Source organism: Antennarius striatus, chromosome 11, assembly GCF_040054535.1.
Source record: "Antennarius striatus isolate MH-2024 chromosome 11, ASM4005453v1, whole genome shotgun sequence".
NCBI classification, from domain to species: Eukaryota; Metazoa; Chordata; class Actinopteri; order Lophiiformes; family Antennariidae; genus Antennarius; species Antennarius striatus.
In genome coordinates this window covers 20,091,826-20,108,774 of record NC_090786.1, presented here as the reverse complement: position 1 = coordinate 20,108,774, position 16,949 = coordinate 20,091,826, and the positions used below count along the sequence as shown (strand labels likewise).

Below are 16,949 nucleotides of genomic sequence, written 5' to 3'. Positions count from 1 at the left end.
TCTGGAAGTCAGTATTCATTTGATTTTATTCCACAAACACCCACAACCAGTCTCTTCTGAGCTTTTGTATTTGCTGTTCTGTACTGTACCTTATTTATTAATGCATTTTCAATAATACATGGTTACTATGGATCTGTTTTGTTTTTTTTAATACGAAACAGTACAGAAGAGAAATCTACATTTACTAAGACAATCTGGTGATGTTTACCGTACAAGGTAAACATCTACCTCTATTTGATTTTTCATTTTTACCTTAGGGGTTATCATGATGATGGTTAGTATCAAATCACCTCAAATCCTGACATAGTATTCTAATTAAAGTCTCTTTGGACAGATTTCTTTGCTTATTACAACATTAGAAACCCTCTCCTTAAGACAAAAGACTCAACATACAGTACAAAAAAAAAATCCCTGTAGGCATAACGCTGCACCACAAACACCAGCAGAGTGAAGGTTTTATTTTAGCAGTAAAGACAGTAAATAATAACCAACACGACATGTTTCAGTTTACAACATTATGAACTTGACCGTAACAAAACAACAGCAGCAGCAGCAGACATGTTAAAATGTCTGTCATGATGAAAACAATGAATAAATGAACAGATCAAAGCCAAATAAATTACTCTTATACTATGAGTTTAGTGTGCGTTGCTTGATTATGATTACACCACCAGTTCATTCAAAGAGGAAGAGCCAGACAATAATAATAGCAATAGATGAAAAAACAGCTGTCAGGTGTTAAGTCAACACATACGTACATTGTGTGTTATTTAATTATATTTCATAATTTCTAAACTTCTGCAGTAGAGTAGATGATGAGTCAGCAGCAAAACGGAAATGTGCAGGGGGGCAGTAAGCACCTAAAAATGACAATAAACAGCCAGTTAATTTATATCATGTAATTAGTTCCTTAGTAGTACCAGATAGACAAGGATATGTGTGAGTGTGTCGTGAGATGTTGATCTAAATATTAGGATCTGCTGAATCACTTTCGTGAGCAAGAAACACAGAAATGCCACGAAAGAAAATGGGTTTCAAGATGTCAGAGATGTGTTTTGTTCTTCAAGTGCAAAATACTACAAGAGTCGGGTCTCCATGCTTTCACTGCCTTGTTAGCATTTAGACATTTAGCTTACTTGAGGATGGCATGGCATCATGGGAAGAGATTCTTGCCGATTCCTGCTCAGAATGACGGTCAGCTGTGGGGGGAGTGGCAGGAGTTTCCTCCTCGGGGGCTTCCAACATCGGTTCTTTCTTATTTCTCATGGCCCAGTGCATGGACTGCAATCAAAGGGACAAATACTGCATTTAACAAGTGATCATGGTTAGAATGATGAAAAAGGGACACAAAAATAAATGCATTACATACAGTTTTTACAGAGTCCTTTAAGGCTTGCCAGTCATGAAATGGAATGGAAATGCCACTTCTTCTCCACAGGTCGTAGCTTTTTCTTTTAGTTTCATCACACAACACTTCTTTGGCTTCCTGCAACTTTTGGAAATTTGTTACTGTCAAAAAGAAAAGAAAAGTTCACTGTGTTAGAAGAAATACATATCCTCTAATTTGCATTAAATTTTAAGCAACTCTGTTTACTTTGAAGTTAATAGATCAGGATGAGGTGTGACGGTTGGAGGGAACCACAGGAATATTGAAAAAATAAATAAGTAAATAAGTAGATAAATAAATAAACCCTAATTTCTCAGTGTGGGATAAATAAAGTAAATATCTGTTTTTATCCACCTTACCTACTAATCCTATCCATACTACCAGTATATATATCCCATCTGAATGTCAGACAGGTGTGTGACGGTACACACACACATACCTGCTTCTGGCTCGTCCAGGTGTTTGTCTGGGTGACACGCCAGCGCTCGGATCTTGTATTCATTGAGAATCTGTTCAGTCTGCAACATAACACATTAAAAACAGATCACTTTTCTTCAAGTATTCACTGATCAGTTTTCCAAAGGCGTTTAAATCAATCCACTGGACTTGGAGAAAATGTCTTGAAAACGTTTCTCCTCTCATCCAAGAGGCTTCGACTGAACTGAAAAGGAATCTTGGATGAGAGGGGAACCATAAAAACCTGGATGAATGAGAACCTTCACATTTAGTAAGATGTGTTTTTATAATTACATTACTCAGTTATTCATATATTACAATCAAATGGATTAAACTTGACTTAATATTAAGTTTATTGGCAAAATATTACATGATCACTTGTATGCAAAAACCAGATCACAAAAGAAAGGTTGACACTTGTACTACTTTTAGTTTTCATGACTCCTGCAGTCTCAAACCTATCCAGACACTGAATATCACTCCTTATAAGACACTAGATCAGACCTAATGTTGTCGAAACACTGCACCAATCTTCACAAACATGCTTGGACAGTACAGCTGTAATGTGTTTTGACTTCAGGACTAAATTTACATAGTTGCTCTGTAATTCTACCGAGGTGTCAGTAGATGATTCTAGAGCGACTGAAGGAAACTGTTACAAGCACAAAAAAACCATGAATATTCTGGAATTAGACGCATTTTTCCTTGAGGAATGGGATGAGAGTCTCCAGGAACCCTGTCAGGGGTGAGGCTAGCATTCTGCTTTACATCATCATTTGCAAAAGGTCACAGCTAAAGGGTCTCGAAAGGGTTGGATTATTTAGAGAAAGCAGTCAGTAAAAGTATAATTATATTTTAGACACAGAATGTGCTATCATTTAGAAATAACACTTGTAATATATATTACTCTTTTTACATTATTATGGTGTTTGGTTAATCAGCTCATAAACAGTATATGTTCCCCATAACTGATTACTTTTTTCAAAACATGACATCTCCTACACGTTTTACGCAGACGATTCCTTATTCCAACCAAAAGAAACCACATCTCCCTGATGCCTCTGCTGGAATGTTTAAAGGGCATCAAGGCGTGCATAGTTTTAAATTTCCCGCGTCTGAATGAAGGTTTAACTGAAGTAAGGTGTTTGGACCCAATAACCTGTGACGTCCCTTCTATGGACATTGGTTCACTGCAGCCCTGAATAGAACACAGTCACAGACCTCGGCCTTATCACTGATTTTGTCTTTGTTAACCTAATCAATTCTATAGAAATGTCCATTTTTTTAAAAACCATTTGAGGCTTTTGTAGTTTTTTCTTTTAAGGACTTTGAGCCAGTGCTCCACGCTTTTATCTCGAGCTGTTTGGACTATTGTAACGCCTTTACCCTGGAGATCACCAGGGGTCCCGGTCAGGCGTGCATGGGGTCAGTGTCCGGTAGTCTTGCAACAGGAGACAAACACCCTGATCCACCTCCACTCATAACCTCAGTAACCCCCCCAGAAACACAGCTGTGTGTGTGTCGTGTGTTTGTCCATTTGTCCACAAAATATCTTTGCAACCGTTGCAGATAGAAAGACGAAACAAAAAGCACATTACTCAGGCAGCAAAGGGGATGAAAATGAGATGATGACCTTGACCTTGAGAAAACTAGATCAAGGTCACATTTTAACTTTTGTACACTCAGGAACTGGATAAGATAGAAAGGCGAGGGAGAAAGCCAGTGTGAGTAAGATCATAGATCAAAACCCTAGCTTTGATCTACGAAAGTAGGTCAGAACACTAGCTTTGATCTTTGACCTATGCAAGTAGGTCAGGGTAAAATTTTTAAAAAAGCGAAAACTTGAGTATTTCTTGCCTCCAGCTATCTTGTTCATCACATTTTTTGACCTTCAAATTACTAACCTTTGCGGATTCCAGTCACATTAAAATTAATTACTCTGATGAATTGAAGTTGGAGACATCAACATAAAAAAGTGTTATTTTTTCAGGACAAATACTTCCACATTCAGACTGGATCAGTCGGACCAGTCTCTCTCTGACCCTCTGCAGCTGTCAGCAGGTCTGTTCCGGATCAGACTAACATCTGGAACACAATCCGACTCTTTGGGATGGATCGTAACCAGTTGCAGATCAATGACTTCCATAACACTTTAAACCGTATGTTTATTATAATACATTCATAGTTCACAATGCAAACAGAGTCCCGCTGGACAGAACTTACCGACGACAGCTCGTCGCATCCCAGTAACCCGTAGTAATCCTCCAGGTCCTCCGGGTCGCACGTCAGAACAGCCTCCATGAAAATTACAAGATGTTGTTTTATGACGTGGGATCCAGAATATCTGCCGATCTGGATCGCAGCTGTTCGGTTCGTGTGTTGCTTGAGAGCTCGCTGCTTTCTTTAGGGTCTCGGTGATACGTTTTCCTGGGGTAATTAGGTTTACCAGCTCTGGGGAATCAACTGAGAGACCAGGGGGCAGTTATTTCATCGGTGAAGATCTCTGTTGTGACGGGGTTAGTGGTCAGCTGTCCGTTTTCAGCGCTAGACAGGTGCTGCATTCATGGGTCAAACAAAGATCGTAATTTTCAAAATTTACAAGCATGAAAAAGAAGCAGATCATGAGCTTTTAATGAAAAATACTTTTCATGGTTGTCTTTTATTAAATTTTTCCTTTTAAATTGGCCAAATTTTTTTCCAGGCGATTATAATCAAAATATTCACTTTTACAGATAAGACAATAACTACACATTGATTGCCGGGCCTTGAATACTATAAGCTAACGTCTCACTCATAACTGTATAAAGAGTGTTCATCTGTGGTGTGAATTACTAAATTGCCAGCGGCATTATTTTGTTCTGGTTTTTCGCGACGGACTTGAAGGGAACATTACGGTGGTGGCTATTGGTGGAGAGGGAGTCACGTGCTTTATGCAAATGAGCCAGCTGTCTGAGAGGAAGGATCTGCTCAGCAGCTCTGCGAGCTGAAGATGGCGGACGGAGAGAGCAGTCTTGGAATGGCCCTTTCAGGCGCCTCCGAAATGGAAGAACCTGCTGTGAAAAGGTCGAAAATTTCTCCGTTTAATAATTATGGATTCAAAATGACAAAAGCGGACCAATTATCGTGCCTCCCGGGGGTTACTGGGAGCTGGGAGGCGGCGGTGAATTGTGTGCAGCCAGCGGAGAAGGAAGCGAAGCCGGTGATGGCGGTAGAACAGGCCCCAGCTGCGCGAGGCGGAGACAACAATGGACTGGGAACGCTGGTTTGCGAGCCGCACAAACCAGTTGTGAAACTAGACGACAGCGCTGTGCTCGGGACAACTGAGGAAGAGGGAGCTGGTATGAAAAGAGGCGGGCATTGAACGTTGCTCAGTCAGTGGGGAGCGCTTGTTTTATCGACTTCACCGGCGAGGTTTAAACATCGGTTTCGTAATGCGCGCCAGTTAGATAACGTGAGCTTTAATTAGAGGGTTTGCGCTTTCTGACATGTGTGCTCTTTTCTGAACTATAACTTCCACCTTCTTTATTTCCCGCTGAAATGCTAGCGAGAAGCGGGTAGATTTATCCCTTCACGGCACCAAACTGACTCCGTCTCTGTGCTCAGATGGTCTCCCTTCCAACGGGCTGGCTGCCACTCCGGACCGCCTCAATGAAGAAGATGACAGGTCCTCACACGCGAGCTCCAGCGACTGGACCCCCCAGCCGCAGATAGGTGACCATCCAGCTGCCTGCACAGATTTCATTAGTTTACTTATTCAAAGTATTTATTGAGCTGCAAATAATTTCATCTGCATGCATTCGAACAGAGTGGAAGAAAATAACTATTATCCAAATTTACATGAGCGCCATTGGAAAAAGCGACTTTTTATCAGTTCGTTCAAGTAACCAGATTGCATGAGAACAGTTTTTAGATTTATTTTACAGAATACACTCAGAAATCACATGTTGCACCAACCTTCATAGTCCTGCTTTATTACTAGAGTCTGAAAGATTGTTCTGTTAGGTTTACAGTTATAAACGTACATGAATTCCAACAAGTTCTCTGCTGCTGATGTAAAGCACAAAGAGAGTTTGCTCCGTTTGCTCAAAACCTATAGAAAGTGAAAGTGTAGGGATGCTGCAGAGCCGTGAAATAAAAGTGTGACATTGCAGGCCTTTGGATCAGCTATTTAAGTGTCTTGGCTTGATTTAATTGTTGCAAGCAAATGATAAATATTGTAAAACATGAAACATTTGCCTCTGTGTGTTTGCTGGAATGGAAGTCAGGCTGAGATTTGTTTGTTCTCGGATAGGTTCCTACAGCTTCATCCAGCAGCACATCAGAGAGACTGATCCCAGGACCATTCTGAGGGATTTGCTGCCTGAGACCGTTCTCCCGCCAGATTTAGATGACATGACGCTGTGGCAGATCATCATCAATATCTCAGAACCTCCAAAAAGAAAGAAGCGGAAAGATATTAACACATTAGAAGATGTGGTCCGGCTACTTAAAGAAAGCAAAAGGATCCTTGTGCTGACCGGTGCTGGGGTATGCTTGTGCAATTTGAATTGTCATGTGTTGGAGTGTGTACATTCATGAGACATGAAGCTTGTATGCTTTGGTCTGCAGGTGTCAGTTTCATGTGGAATACCAGACTTCCGCTCCAGAGACGGGATCTATGCGCGGCTGGCTGTGGATTTTCCTGATCTTCCAGACCCCCAGGCTATGTTTGACATTGAATACTTCAGACGCGACCCAAGACCCTTTTTCAAGTTTGCTAAGGTTTGTTACTTGTGTCTTTTTACTTTTGAACAAATTCAAAGTTAATAGAAGTGCATTGTTTGATAACCCTCCAGTTGAGTGTACGATGTGCTCAGGTTGAAGTAACGTTGTGTTAGCATGCTAAATTTTCAGTCAAATATTCACATTTGCACCATTTTTTCTAGGCTTTACATGTTACCAAAGTTATTTACAGGAAGAATTTAGGAGAAGGGTTGGAGAAGCCCAAACAGGAATGATGATTCCAACGTACTGTGTTTCAGGAGATCTACCCTGGTCAGTTCCAGCCTTCACCCTGTCACAGGTTCATCTCCATGCTGGATAAGCAGGGGAAGCTGCTGCGCAATTACACACAAAACATTGACACGCTCGAACAAGTGGCCGGAGTGCAGCGGATTATCCAGTGTCATGGTCAGTTGTTTGGCCTTCAGATGGACCTGGCTTATTTTTCCATATTGTTCTTTCCAGTGTCATCAATAACTTTTTATTTCAGGTTCATTTGCAACTGCGTCCTGTCTCGTCTGTAAACACAAAGTGGATTGTGAGGCTGTGAGGGAAGACATCTTTAACCAGGTATTTATTAATATCTAACTTAACCAGGATGAGCTTGCTGGTATAAACTGGTTTCACCTTAGCCAGTGCCAGTAAGCACACAGTCATGCTGGGGTCTCCCAGCAGTGTGACTGGTCTCAGGTGACCACTGGTGGTCAGATCGCACTTCCTCACTTCACATGCAGATGAACCTGTATGTTACTCAGACAAAAACACACAACTTTTACACATAAATGATTAATGTACAGGATAACATTGGCCAAATACAACAGGATTCGAACGCTGGAGAAAATGTCACCAAGTTTAGCCGTCAGTAAACTCACCAACTCAAAGAACAGCCTGGTTTAAGGGTGTTGGAAGTATGTATGGTTTTAAATTCTGTGGTGAAATGAGTGGAATCAGATGGTGTATCTGTGTCCCAACACTTCATTTATATTACCGTGAACCAACTGGAAATCAGACTGTGTAATCCATTGTCTGTTAAAGTGTCGTGATGCTGAGTCAGTTGAACAGACAGTCCTTTAATGTGACCCACGAGAAACATAATAAACATAAATCAACAGATAGATTGTGACGTCTTGTAAATTCTGTAATTCAAAAAATTTTGTGTGTTTCTTGTGAAGGTTTGTCATGCAGCACCGCTGTGTATCTACAGTGTTTTACCTGCAAACATTACTCAGCTGTTTGAAAAGCCTTTTCTAAGGATTTTGCTCTTTAAATATGTATTTATCTATATGGATGACAACTGTTTATAACTATAGCAGCCACAAATTGAGTGCCCGTAGGGAACAGCTCTAGGATCCCTTGAAAATCCCTTTGCTGTGAGTTATTGGTGGAGGAGAAACAAAATGAACACCGTTGATGTGAAAGGCAGTGTTCTACAAATATTATACAGGTTATTTGTTTGTCTGTTTGGCCAAATTGTGTTCATATTTATTTGCATGTAAAGTGAGGAAGTGGGCATTAAGTACACAACTGAGGATATTTTCTGATACCAAGTTTGAAGAGGCTTCCAGTAAGAATTGGACATTTTGCAGTACATTTTTAATTTTTTGACACCTGGTAATCTGATTTGTGTGTTGTGTAGCATTACTAAATGAATGGAGTTGCTGTTTGTTATGAGCTTCATCTAAAATTTTCCTTCTCAGTGAAATCTCTGTTATGAAAATTGTCTTTAAATTTTGCTAATAAATAATTTTTCAAAATACAGATGAGAATTAATTTGGCTAAATCAACACGACAGACAAAAGGTCTCAGTCAAGTTTCCTGACTTATGAATGAAGAAGTAAATCTGATGATAATTTTAATTCAATACCTCATGTATGAACATTTGTGTTTGATCGCGTTACATAAATGTTTTATTGACAAGGGAGGTTGTTTAACAGCAAAGAAAATGACACCACACGACTGCATGGCATCTCCTGATGTTGACTACACATTGATTCACTCGCCCCTGATTAAAGGAGTTCTAGTTGTGTCCCTGTGTTTACGTGCAGCTGCCACCTCCTTCAAATCACGTCAAATATTTTCTACAGCAGGGGTGACGTCCAGTTGCTTCAATAATGTGGAGACTAGTTGTCAGTAAAAACCACATTTTGTTTTAAATGTGAAAGGAATAAAACTTTAAGATCTGTTGTCCTGGATATATAACCTAATGTTACTTGGTTATTATCACTATAATTGTCCAGACTCTATAAAACACCAGAATAAAAAAAAAAATCACTGGATTTAGTTTTTAAAAAGTTTTACACTTCTATAGCCACACGCACATATGTGACTTGATTCCTTATAAATACTACAGTATATTTTACAGAAGCATAAATTCCAATATGTTCAGTAAGTATGATGTAGCGCCATCTAGAGGTGTGGATGAGGTGTTACCAGTGAACACCATTCTTGACAATCTCCCCGTTCTATAACTACGACAAATGAAGGGTAGCCTTTCTGTATATATAAAATGATTTACAAAAATAATACACTGTTCTTGTTTTCATGTCAGTTAACATCAGTGAAATATGATTATAAATATCTCTCCATAAATCTGAAACTCTGGATTTATAGTGACTGGAAGTCTTTAAGTTTTGGTACAGACACTCTGTCCATTCTCAATACAATATAGTGTTTAATGCTGAATGTATAAATCCGGCCTGCAGGTTGTTCCTCAGTGTCCACGCTGTCCAGACATTCCCCTGGCCATCATGAAACCTGACATCGTCTTCTTTGGGGAGAATCTTCCAGAAATGTTCCATAGAGCCATGAAGCAGGATAAAGATGAAGTGGACCTCTTGATCGTCATTGGCTCATCGCTTAAAGTCCGACCGGTTGCCCTCATCCCAAGTATATATATATATATTTATTTTTTTTCTTTGAAAGACTTTCGTTAATCAGGATGTGATGCAAATACTCAAACCTGTTGCTTTGATCCCATCCAGATTCCATTCCTCATGAAGTGCCTCAGGTTCTGATCAATAGGGAGCAGCTTCCTCACCTCAACTTTGACGTGGAGCTACTCGGAGACTGTGACGTTATTGTCAATGAGCTCTGCCATCGACTGGGTGGAGACTTTGAGCAGCTCTGTTTCAACACTGTAAGACTCACTGAGATCACAGAGAAACCCCCGCGGTTACCAGAACAGTCACCAAGCGAGGCCTTGCTTTTTTCCAGCGACGCGGCTCAGGAGGAGCACAAGCAGCACTGTACAGACTCAGTAACAAAGTCTCTTGAGGAGACGGATAGCTCGAATGTCACAGAGACTTCTGGGAATAAAGTTCCATCACCAGAGCCTCGTCCCAGTGCTCTGTGTCCCAGTGAAGAGACAACAGAGCCTCTCCAGTTATCTCCAGAGGGAGCACCGAAAGACGAAGCCACTGAAGAAAAGAGCCAAACCTCCAACTTTGAGCTCCGGAGAAGATGCTGGTTGAGTCGAATCAACAGGAGTCCAATCAGCAAACGCCTCGATGGTGAGTCTGGATCCTAAAACAGGTCACTGCAGCACAACTGACAGAACAGAGGTTGATGTTTTTGTCAGTTCTGTTCTGTTAAGCACCCCGCCCCCTCCAGGAAGAAGAAAACATTTTGCACCCTTTCAAACACACAAGCTTTGGTGTGCTCCGTGAAAAAAGCAGCGCCAAATACTCCCTGCACACGCTCCATTAACTACTGCAGGTTACATGTAGACATTAAAGCATCACTGCCACCTACTGTACTGGATGTGCAATCACACCTTATGCTGATGCATCAATGAAAAAGCAAATGGTAATTTGCTGTGCATGTGCCCCCAGACACCTATCGTGCCCCCCCTTGAAGGGCGCACCCCACTAGTTTGAGAATCACTGCACCAAACCCACTAGTGATTGCATTCATAGACAGTAACCAAATCCAAAGCAAACGCGCGTAAACATTCTGTATTCTTTCCCACAGCAGCTCAGTACCTGTTCCAAGCACCGAATCACTACATCTTCCACGGAGCTGAGGTTTACTCCGACTCTGAAGACGACACGTCGAGCTCCTGCAGCGGCAGCGAAAGCGACAGCGACGACTCCGAATGCAGCGCAGACGGGATGGACGATGACGACGACAGCGAACCGGAGGAAGCCGGCGCGTTAGCAGCAGATGATGACACGATCCTAAGAGACAAAACACAACACACTCTAAGCAGTGAGACGACTTTGAGTGTACAGACAGACAGTACGTCTGAGAAGACTCACAACGCCACACACCTTTAAATGTAAAGCTCCCAGCTGACAAAGCACTGTCTTTTATATATATATATATAAAATGTGTTTATTACATTTTTGACTCATCAATCGTGCATTATCTTTCAGTAAGGTGAAACTCGATCATTTTATTTGATTATACAGCCTTTTTTTTTGTGGTCACTTTGTGTCTGAAAGCTGCATACTACTTACTGAAGAGCATCCGGTCGTTTTTATTATTTCTTTCCATGTGCTCATCTCAGTTTGCATCCACATTGTGAGAAATGTAGCCTCAGATCTCGTCTACTGTGATAATCCACAAACAGTAGATTTGACGCTAATTAACAAATTACAGACAAAGGTCTTAGGATCATATCTGATGTGTTTAGAGTTTGTTCACGTTACCGTGTGGAAACCTGCTGCCTGCTCCACATCGGACACTGTGAGGTTCAGACATGCAGTACATTTACATAGTTTACTTGAACACATTGTCCTGTAAGATAAGAAGTTCACCACGGTCGTTCCATGAGGGTAAGTGCTAGAAATAATGAACTGGCCTCTTTAATTTTAGACCAAAGAACACGTTGTCAGCATGCTCCTATGGCGTCATAAGCTTTGTTTTACCTGTCTATAAATCCTTGAAAAAAATGTATCTGTTGACAAGGTGTGCCCTCTGATATCTGGCAGCTACTTTCGGGGTCAAGCCTCTTATTTTTATACCGTCATAACTCGTCAAATAGGAAAAGGTTGTTTTTGTCTGTACAAATTTATACTGTGTTGTCATATTAATCTGTAGAAATATGAGGTCACTTGAAAATGGCACTTTCCCTATCAGATAATCTTTGTTTCATTGCTCATGACACTTCTGAGAATATATAACGTTAAAACAGATTCTTTTATTCTACGGAGGAGTCTGCAGCCTGTGAAGTTTAAGTGAGACAAAATGATCAAGTCCATAGCAACGTGTTAGAATGCATTTTCTAAGGTGTTTACAGTTCAAGAAAATGTTTTTATTACATCAGTATAATTGTTTTTTTGTTTTCTCAGTAAAAAAGAAAACTAGTAACACTGACCACTCATTCTTACTATAACTATCCCTGTCTTAGAGCAAAGTCAGTACGAGGTCAGACAATGGATCCTGTTCCTCATGCTTCATTTCTCCAGTCATTGGAGTATTTTTTTCTCCAGATAACATAAAAAATTCCCAAATATCACATCTGTTGACAATTTGGAACTTCAGTATTGTATTTCTCCATGGTTATAAATTTAAATTCAGCTAATTCTCATAAAGGCCATTGGTTTGTATTGAAGGTTGCAGATCAGCTTTTATATTAGGAACCTTTATTAACACACCAGTATTTTAAAATCGGAGGCATTTTATTTTGTATTATTTCAGATAGGCAGTTACCCAAAGGAACCTGTATAAGGAAACGTCACAGAAGTGACGTCATGGTTGTAGTCCTAATCTGCGCATGCGTATGGGCTTTTTGTTTTGTTAGCTGCAAAGCTAATCAGAAACAATCAGTTTGATTAAATCTGTCAGACTTCATGTACTTTTCTCTGGTCATGGTGAATTAAATTAAAATAAGTCGCTTTTTTTTAGAAAAAAAGGAAAAGAAAAAATGTCGTTTGGAACTACAGTTCCCGTCAGTCTTTTCGACAAGTCCGGCAGTGCGACACGTCGTAAAGCAGTGATGGGGCTGCAAAAGACGTTTAACGTTTTCTGTCTTTAATCAGAGAAAATGTTCGCGCAGTGACGTCACGCGTTGACATAAAGTTGAGAGGATGGAGGCGATGGAAGATGACGGTCCGAACATTAAAGACGACCTCAACCACAACTACCGAGCGAGCAGCGGCGGCAGCAAAGTCCCGACCGACCAGGGAGCCGCGTCGGTCCCGCAGCCCGCCTGTCCGCCGGTGCCCCGCGGAGACCCGGGCTTCCACCGCGGCAGAGCGCGGTCCGGCACCTCCGGACGGTCAAAGTTCGTGGACTCGGATTCCGGCAGTGAGAGCAGCGAGAGTGACGGTTCGGCTCCTGCAGTCATGTCCGAGGGCAAATTTACCCTCGACTCCACGTCCAAGTTCCGTAAGTCCGAGGAAAAGGGCCCGAGCTCAGCTGTCAGGCAGCGGCTCGGCCTGCGGCCGTGAGCCCGCTGATGCACGCTCCAACGGGAACCGGTGCTGGTTAATGTTGTTAACGGAAACAGCTGCTTTGGGTTTAAAACTGACGCTTTTCCCCTTTCCAATCAGTTCTGAATGCCATGGCTGAAGAAGACTACCGGAAAAACCACTGGCCGGACCTGGAGAAGGCGATCGACCGCCTGTTGATCCAGAACCCCACGGACCACATCTCCGTGTCCTACGCGCAGATATACAGGTAGGACACGACAGACAGCTGTCTGTAGGTTGGGCTGATTGTCTTTGCTACAGTGCAGTTGGAACTAGAACCAAGGCAGTCACAGACTAACCCTAACCCATCATGCCACACCCCTGAATTCAAAATTTTACCCTGACCTACTCGCATAGGTCAAAGATCAAAGCTAGTGCTCTGACCTACTTTCATAGATCAAAGCACTAGGTTTGATCTATGGTCGTACGAAGCGTTTCGTGTCCAGCTGGATGAGGTTTACTTTTGCCCAGAGGAGGTAAAGTTTCCATGTGTGGAAGTAGCTGTTAATTCTTTCTCTTCTGTTGTTGTTTTTTTTTGTTCCAGCTACGTCTATAAGTGTGTTTGTCAGCAGCACTCCGAGCTGCTCTACAACGATCTGATGTTGAAAATAACAAATCATCTGGAGCAGGTCGCCGTCCGTCTACAGGTGAGCACATCCACGTCTGAAGAGAGATGCTGACACGTGAAATGATGAAGCTGACAGATGCGTCGTGTCTTCCAGGCCTGCTCACCAGAGAACATCATCGAACACTTCAATTTTGCGCTGACACAATACACATCATCGCTTCAATGCATTGTGCCTGTATTTATGTACTTGGTAGGCATTTAAATACTCTTTGTAAGGACTATTAATTGAAATTTGGAATCAAATCTCACTTGTGTTCAGTTTTGATTCACTTTTTCTTGTCTTTTTTTTTGCTGTTTTCAGAATAAGTTTTACATCGAGTCAAAATTGAACAGAGACCTGCGAGACGATCTGATGAAGCTGTTTGCTGATCACGTTGCTGAAAAGCAAGTGAACACGCTGATAAGTGAGTGCATTGAAGGTCTGAATGTGGGGGATGACGTTTAAACTCGGTAGTTGTGAAGTTGAAACGAAGGTTTAGAAAATCCATCTTGTTTGAATTCAGGGTAGATTTGTTTTTCCGCCGTCTCGTTCCTGTAAAGCACAGCGTGTTTTTAAGTTGTACCAATTGTACTTGTGTGTGTGCGTTTTCAGCTCTTCTTATCAAGGCTCATACCATGCCTTTTCAAGTGCAACCATCTACCATGGCCAATGTGGTGAAAGGCCTCTACAGCCTCAGACCGGGTGAGCTGTGCTGCTGTGTTCTGACTGGATTTTGCTGGTATGTTCTTGAACAGCATTCTGGATGTTTCTTAGACTTCGATTTCTATTTTTTCAGAGTGGGCTCAGTTAGCGCCAGCTCTCTTTTCAGCCTTTATCCCCCAAATCAACCCTCCTGCTGTGGAGTCCCTGCTGCCGGACTACGCCGCTCACGACCAGAAGTTGCAGATGGAACTCTCCATGAATGGCTTCCCACGGTCAGACTTCCAAGATTCTCCACAGTCTGAATGAAAATACTGGAAAAAACAAACAAACCGTATCTAAAAATCTTCTTGCGTTCTAGAGGGGACCAGTCTCGTAAACGCGCCAGCGAAGACTCCTGATGATGGCGCCGCCGCCTCCGCACCTGTTGCAGGGAAACGTTGATGTCTGTTACAAGCTGGCGAACTGCACCGGTACGACGCTGACGGTGTCGGTTTCATGTCGCAAAACTCTGAACAACAAAGAGAGCCTGATGGAATAAGCTTGATCTCAATGCTCTAGATAAAAGACACACCGTCGTCCATTATGGTGCTTCCCTCTGCTTTCATGATCCTTCAGTATTTCTGGGACTCTGCTGAGACGGTCTCCTTCATCGTCTCGTTTGAAGAGTGCCTGTAGTGACAGTTCTTTTGAACATCCTGACAGCAGATGGGCTGCTGAGGATTTCTTTTTTTAAACTTTAAAAACATAAGTGTCCTTTTTTGATATACTGGCCCAACAAGACTCTTGCTGCTATAATATTTCTTCGTCAACTCACCCATGCACCAAGAAAACAAACCCACTGGAATTAAGTCACCAACTTTAAGTAGGAAATCTTCACGCTGCCTTTTTGGTGTTGATAAACCAGATTGTATTTCTTCCAATATGCCAAAGATGACACACAGTTCTTGTCCTTTTTGTTTTTGCATTCACGTTGACACAGTAGCACAGCGATGGTGGTCTGGAGTTTGCATGTTCCCACTGTGTGTGTGTTCCCTCTTGATTCCTCCGGTTCCTTCCACACCCCAAACACTTGGATACACACTTGGATACACACTGTGAACTGCTGGCTAAATGTGTCACAGGTGTAAATGAGCAGGAAGCAGCCGACGGTGCTCTACGTCTGGCCTCACGTCAGCTGGGATCAGCTCTCGCCCCCCGGTGACCCTGAATACTTTTGATTACGGTTGTTGCTGATAATGTATGCTGTCTGAATCACTGAGCCATTTTAGTTTTTATTTTACTAACATGTTTTAAGCTTGGTCTGTTGGACCTGAGTCAAATTTCCCGACTAGACATCACTTGTGTTTTCTGATTTAATCTGGGATTAGCTGGGATTGCCTTGTAGGACTGTTGGAAAGTTTAGACAACCACGCAAAGGTTTTTCACCTTTTTCTAATGTAATTTTTCTAACATAGTTTCAGGTTTTTTTTGACGATTTAGCTTAATCTTCTCTAAAGTGTAGATAAATCCAATGTAATGCGTTTGGTATTTTATGAAACAAGTGATATGCAAGTGTCTTGGCTTGAGTCTGGTGTACTTGCGCGTTTACACGTATGGTGGGATGATGATGTTTGGGGAGGGGTACACTTGCTTTTGTCACAGATACATTAGCTAAATGAATAAAGATATTTGATACAAGGCCATACGCTGTTTTAAGTGTGAACACATGCTCCTTGTTGCATTTTGCTTCCATCTGTGGTTCTTGGAAATGTTTTTATTCTTTTTTTTAAATAAAAAATTCCAATATCCATGAGTCACAGGTGATTTTTGATATTCACTATAAGAACTGAAATCTGTGTTATGTTGTTATGTGTGTATTTTCTCATTTCAAGAGTACTACAGATGCAGTATTTGCTTTGAGGATGTTGATAGAGAAGTACAGAGAAGGCCAGAGGGAGCTGCATTGTGTTTTGGTAGATCTGGAAAAGAGGTGAAGAAGCGTGTACAGGCAGGATGGAACGGGTGGAGGAAAGTGTCAGGTGTGATGTGTGATAGAAGAGTTTCAGCTAAAATGAAAGGAAAGGTGTACAAAACTGGTGAGACCAGCGATGTTGTTTGGTCTAGAGACAGTGTCCCTGAGGAAAAGACAGGAGACAGAGCTGGAGGTAGCAGAGATGAAGATGCTGAGGTTCTCTCTGGGAGTGACCAGGATGGATAGGATCAGGAATGAGTACATCAGAGGGACAGCACATGTTAGAGGTTCTGGAGATAAAGTCAGAGAGGCCAGACTGAGGTGGTTTGGACATGTCCAGAGGAGAGATAGTGGATATATTGGTAGAAGGATGCTGAGTTCTGAACTGCCAGGCAGGAGGCCTAGAGGAAGACCAAAGAGGAGGTTTATGGATGTAGTGAAAGAGGACATGAAGGTAGTTGGTGTGAGAGAAGAGGATGCAGAAGACAGGGTTTAGATGGAGGACACTGATTCGCTGTGGCGACCCCTGAAGGGAAAAGCTGAAAGGAAAAGAAGAAGCGTGTATTTTCCCATTTCCACAGCTTTTCTTACAGTAACATGCCAAAATGAGTAAGTAAATATAATGAATAAAATTCCATTTGACTTATTGTTTCATAAATATCTTTTCCTAGTGTAAATCTGAAAATTTAATTTTACAGCACTCACATCTG

General features: G+C 41.8%; 3 protein-coding genes across 4 annotated transcripts; 2 read left to right on the top strand and 1 right to left on the bottom strand.

Annotated features, from left to right (window-relative positions):
• Window positions 1-438: 438 nt before the first annotated feature.
• dnajc12 (DnaJ (Hsp40) homolog, subfamily C, member 12) lies at window positions 439-4,379 on the bottom strand. The gene is made up of 5 exons (XM_068327798.1): window positions 4,067-4,379; window positions 1,827-1,905; window positions 1,370-1,509; window positions 1,137-1,281; window positions 439-860 (listed from the first exon to the last, which is right to left on the bottom strand). Exons 1-5 carry the CDS (start codon window positions 4,142-4,144, stop codon window positions 775-777), a joined length of 528 nt encoding a protein of 175 aa, XP_068183899.1. The 5' UTR covers window positions 4,145-4,379; the 3' UTR covers window positions 439-774.
• A 426-nt stretch (window positions 4,380-4,805) lies between these two features.
• Window positions 4,806-12,161, top strand: sirt1 (sirtuin 1). Of its 2 annotated transcripts, none has more exons than XM_068327136.1 (9): window positions 4,806-5,181; window positions 5,447-5,554; window positions 6,135-6,370; window positions 6,452-6,604; window positions 6,865-7,012; window positions 7,095-7,174; window positions 9,307-9,490; window positions 9,586-10,113; window positions 10,574-12,160. In XM_068327136.1, the coding sequence occupies exons 1-9, from the start codon at window positions 4,833-4,835 to the stop codon at window positions 10,876-10,878; spliced, it is 2,091 nt and encodes a 696-aa protein (XP_068183237.1). In that variant the 5' UTR covers window positions 4,806-4,832; the 3' UTR covers window positions 10,879-12,160. The 2 variants fall into 2 exon arrangements, with proteins under 2 accessions (XP_068183237.1, XP_068183234.1); XM_068327133.1 differs by having other exon boundaries at window positions 4,828-5,181; window positions 10,577-12,161.
• A 343-nt stretch (window positions 12,162-12,504) lies between these two features.
• Window positions 12,505-16,075, top strand: cacul1 (CDK2 associated cullin domain 1). The gene is made up of 8 exons (XM_068327480.1): window positions 12,505-12,934; window positions 13,099-13,225; window positions 13,562-13,664; window positions 13,740-13,835; window positions 13,947-14,049; window positions 14,238-14,327; window positions 14,422-14,560; window positions 14,647-16,075. The coding sequence occupies exons 1-8, from the start codon at window positions 12,634-12,636 to the stop codon at window positions 14,684-14,686; spliced, it is 999 nt and encodes a 332-aa protein (XP_068183581.1). The 5' UTR covers window positions 12,505-12,633; the 3' UTR covers window positions 14,687-16,075.
• The last annotated feature ends 874 nt before the right edge of the window (window positions 16,076-16,949 follow it).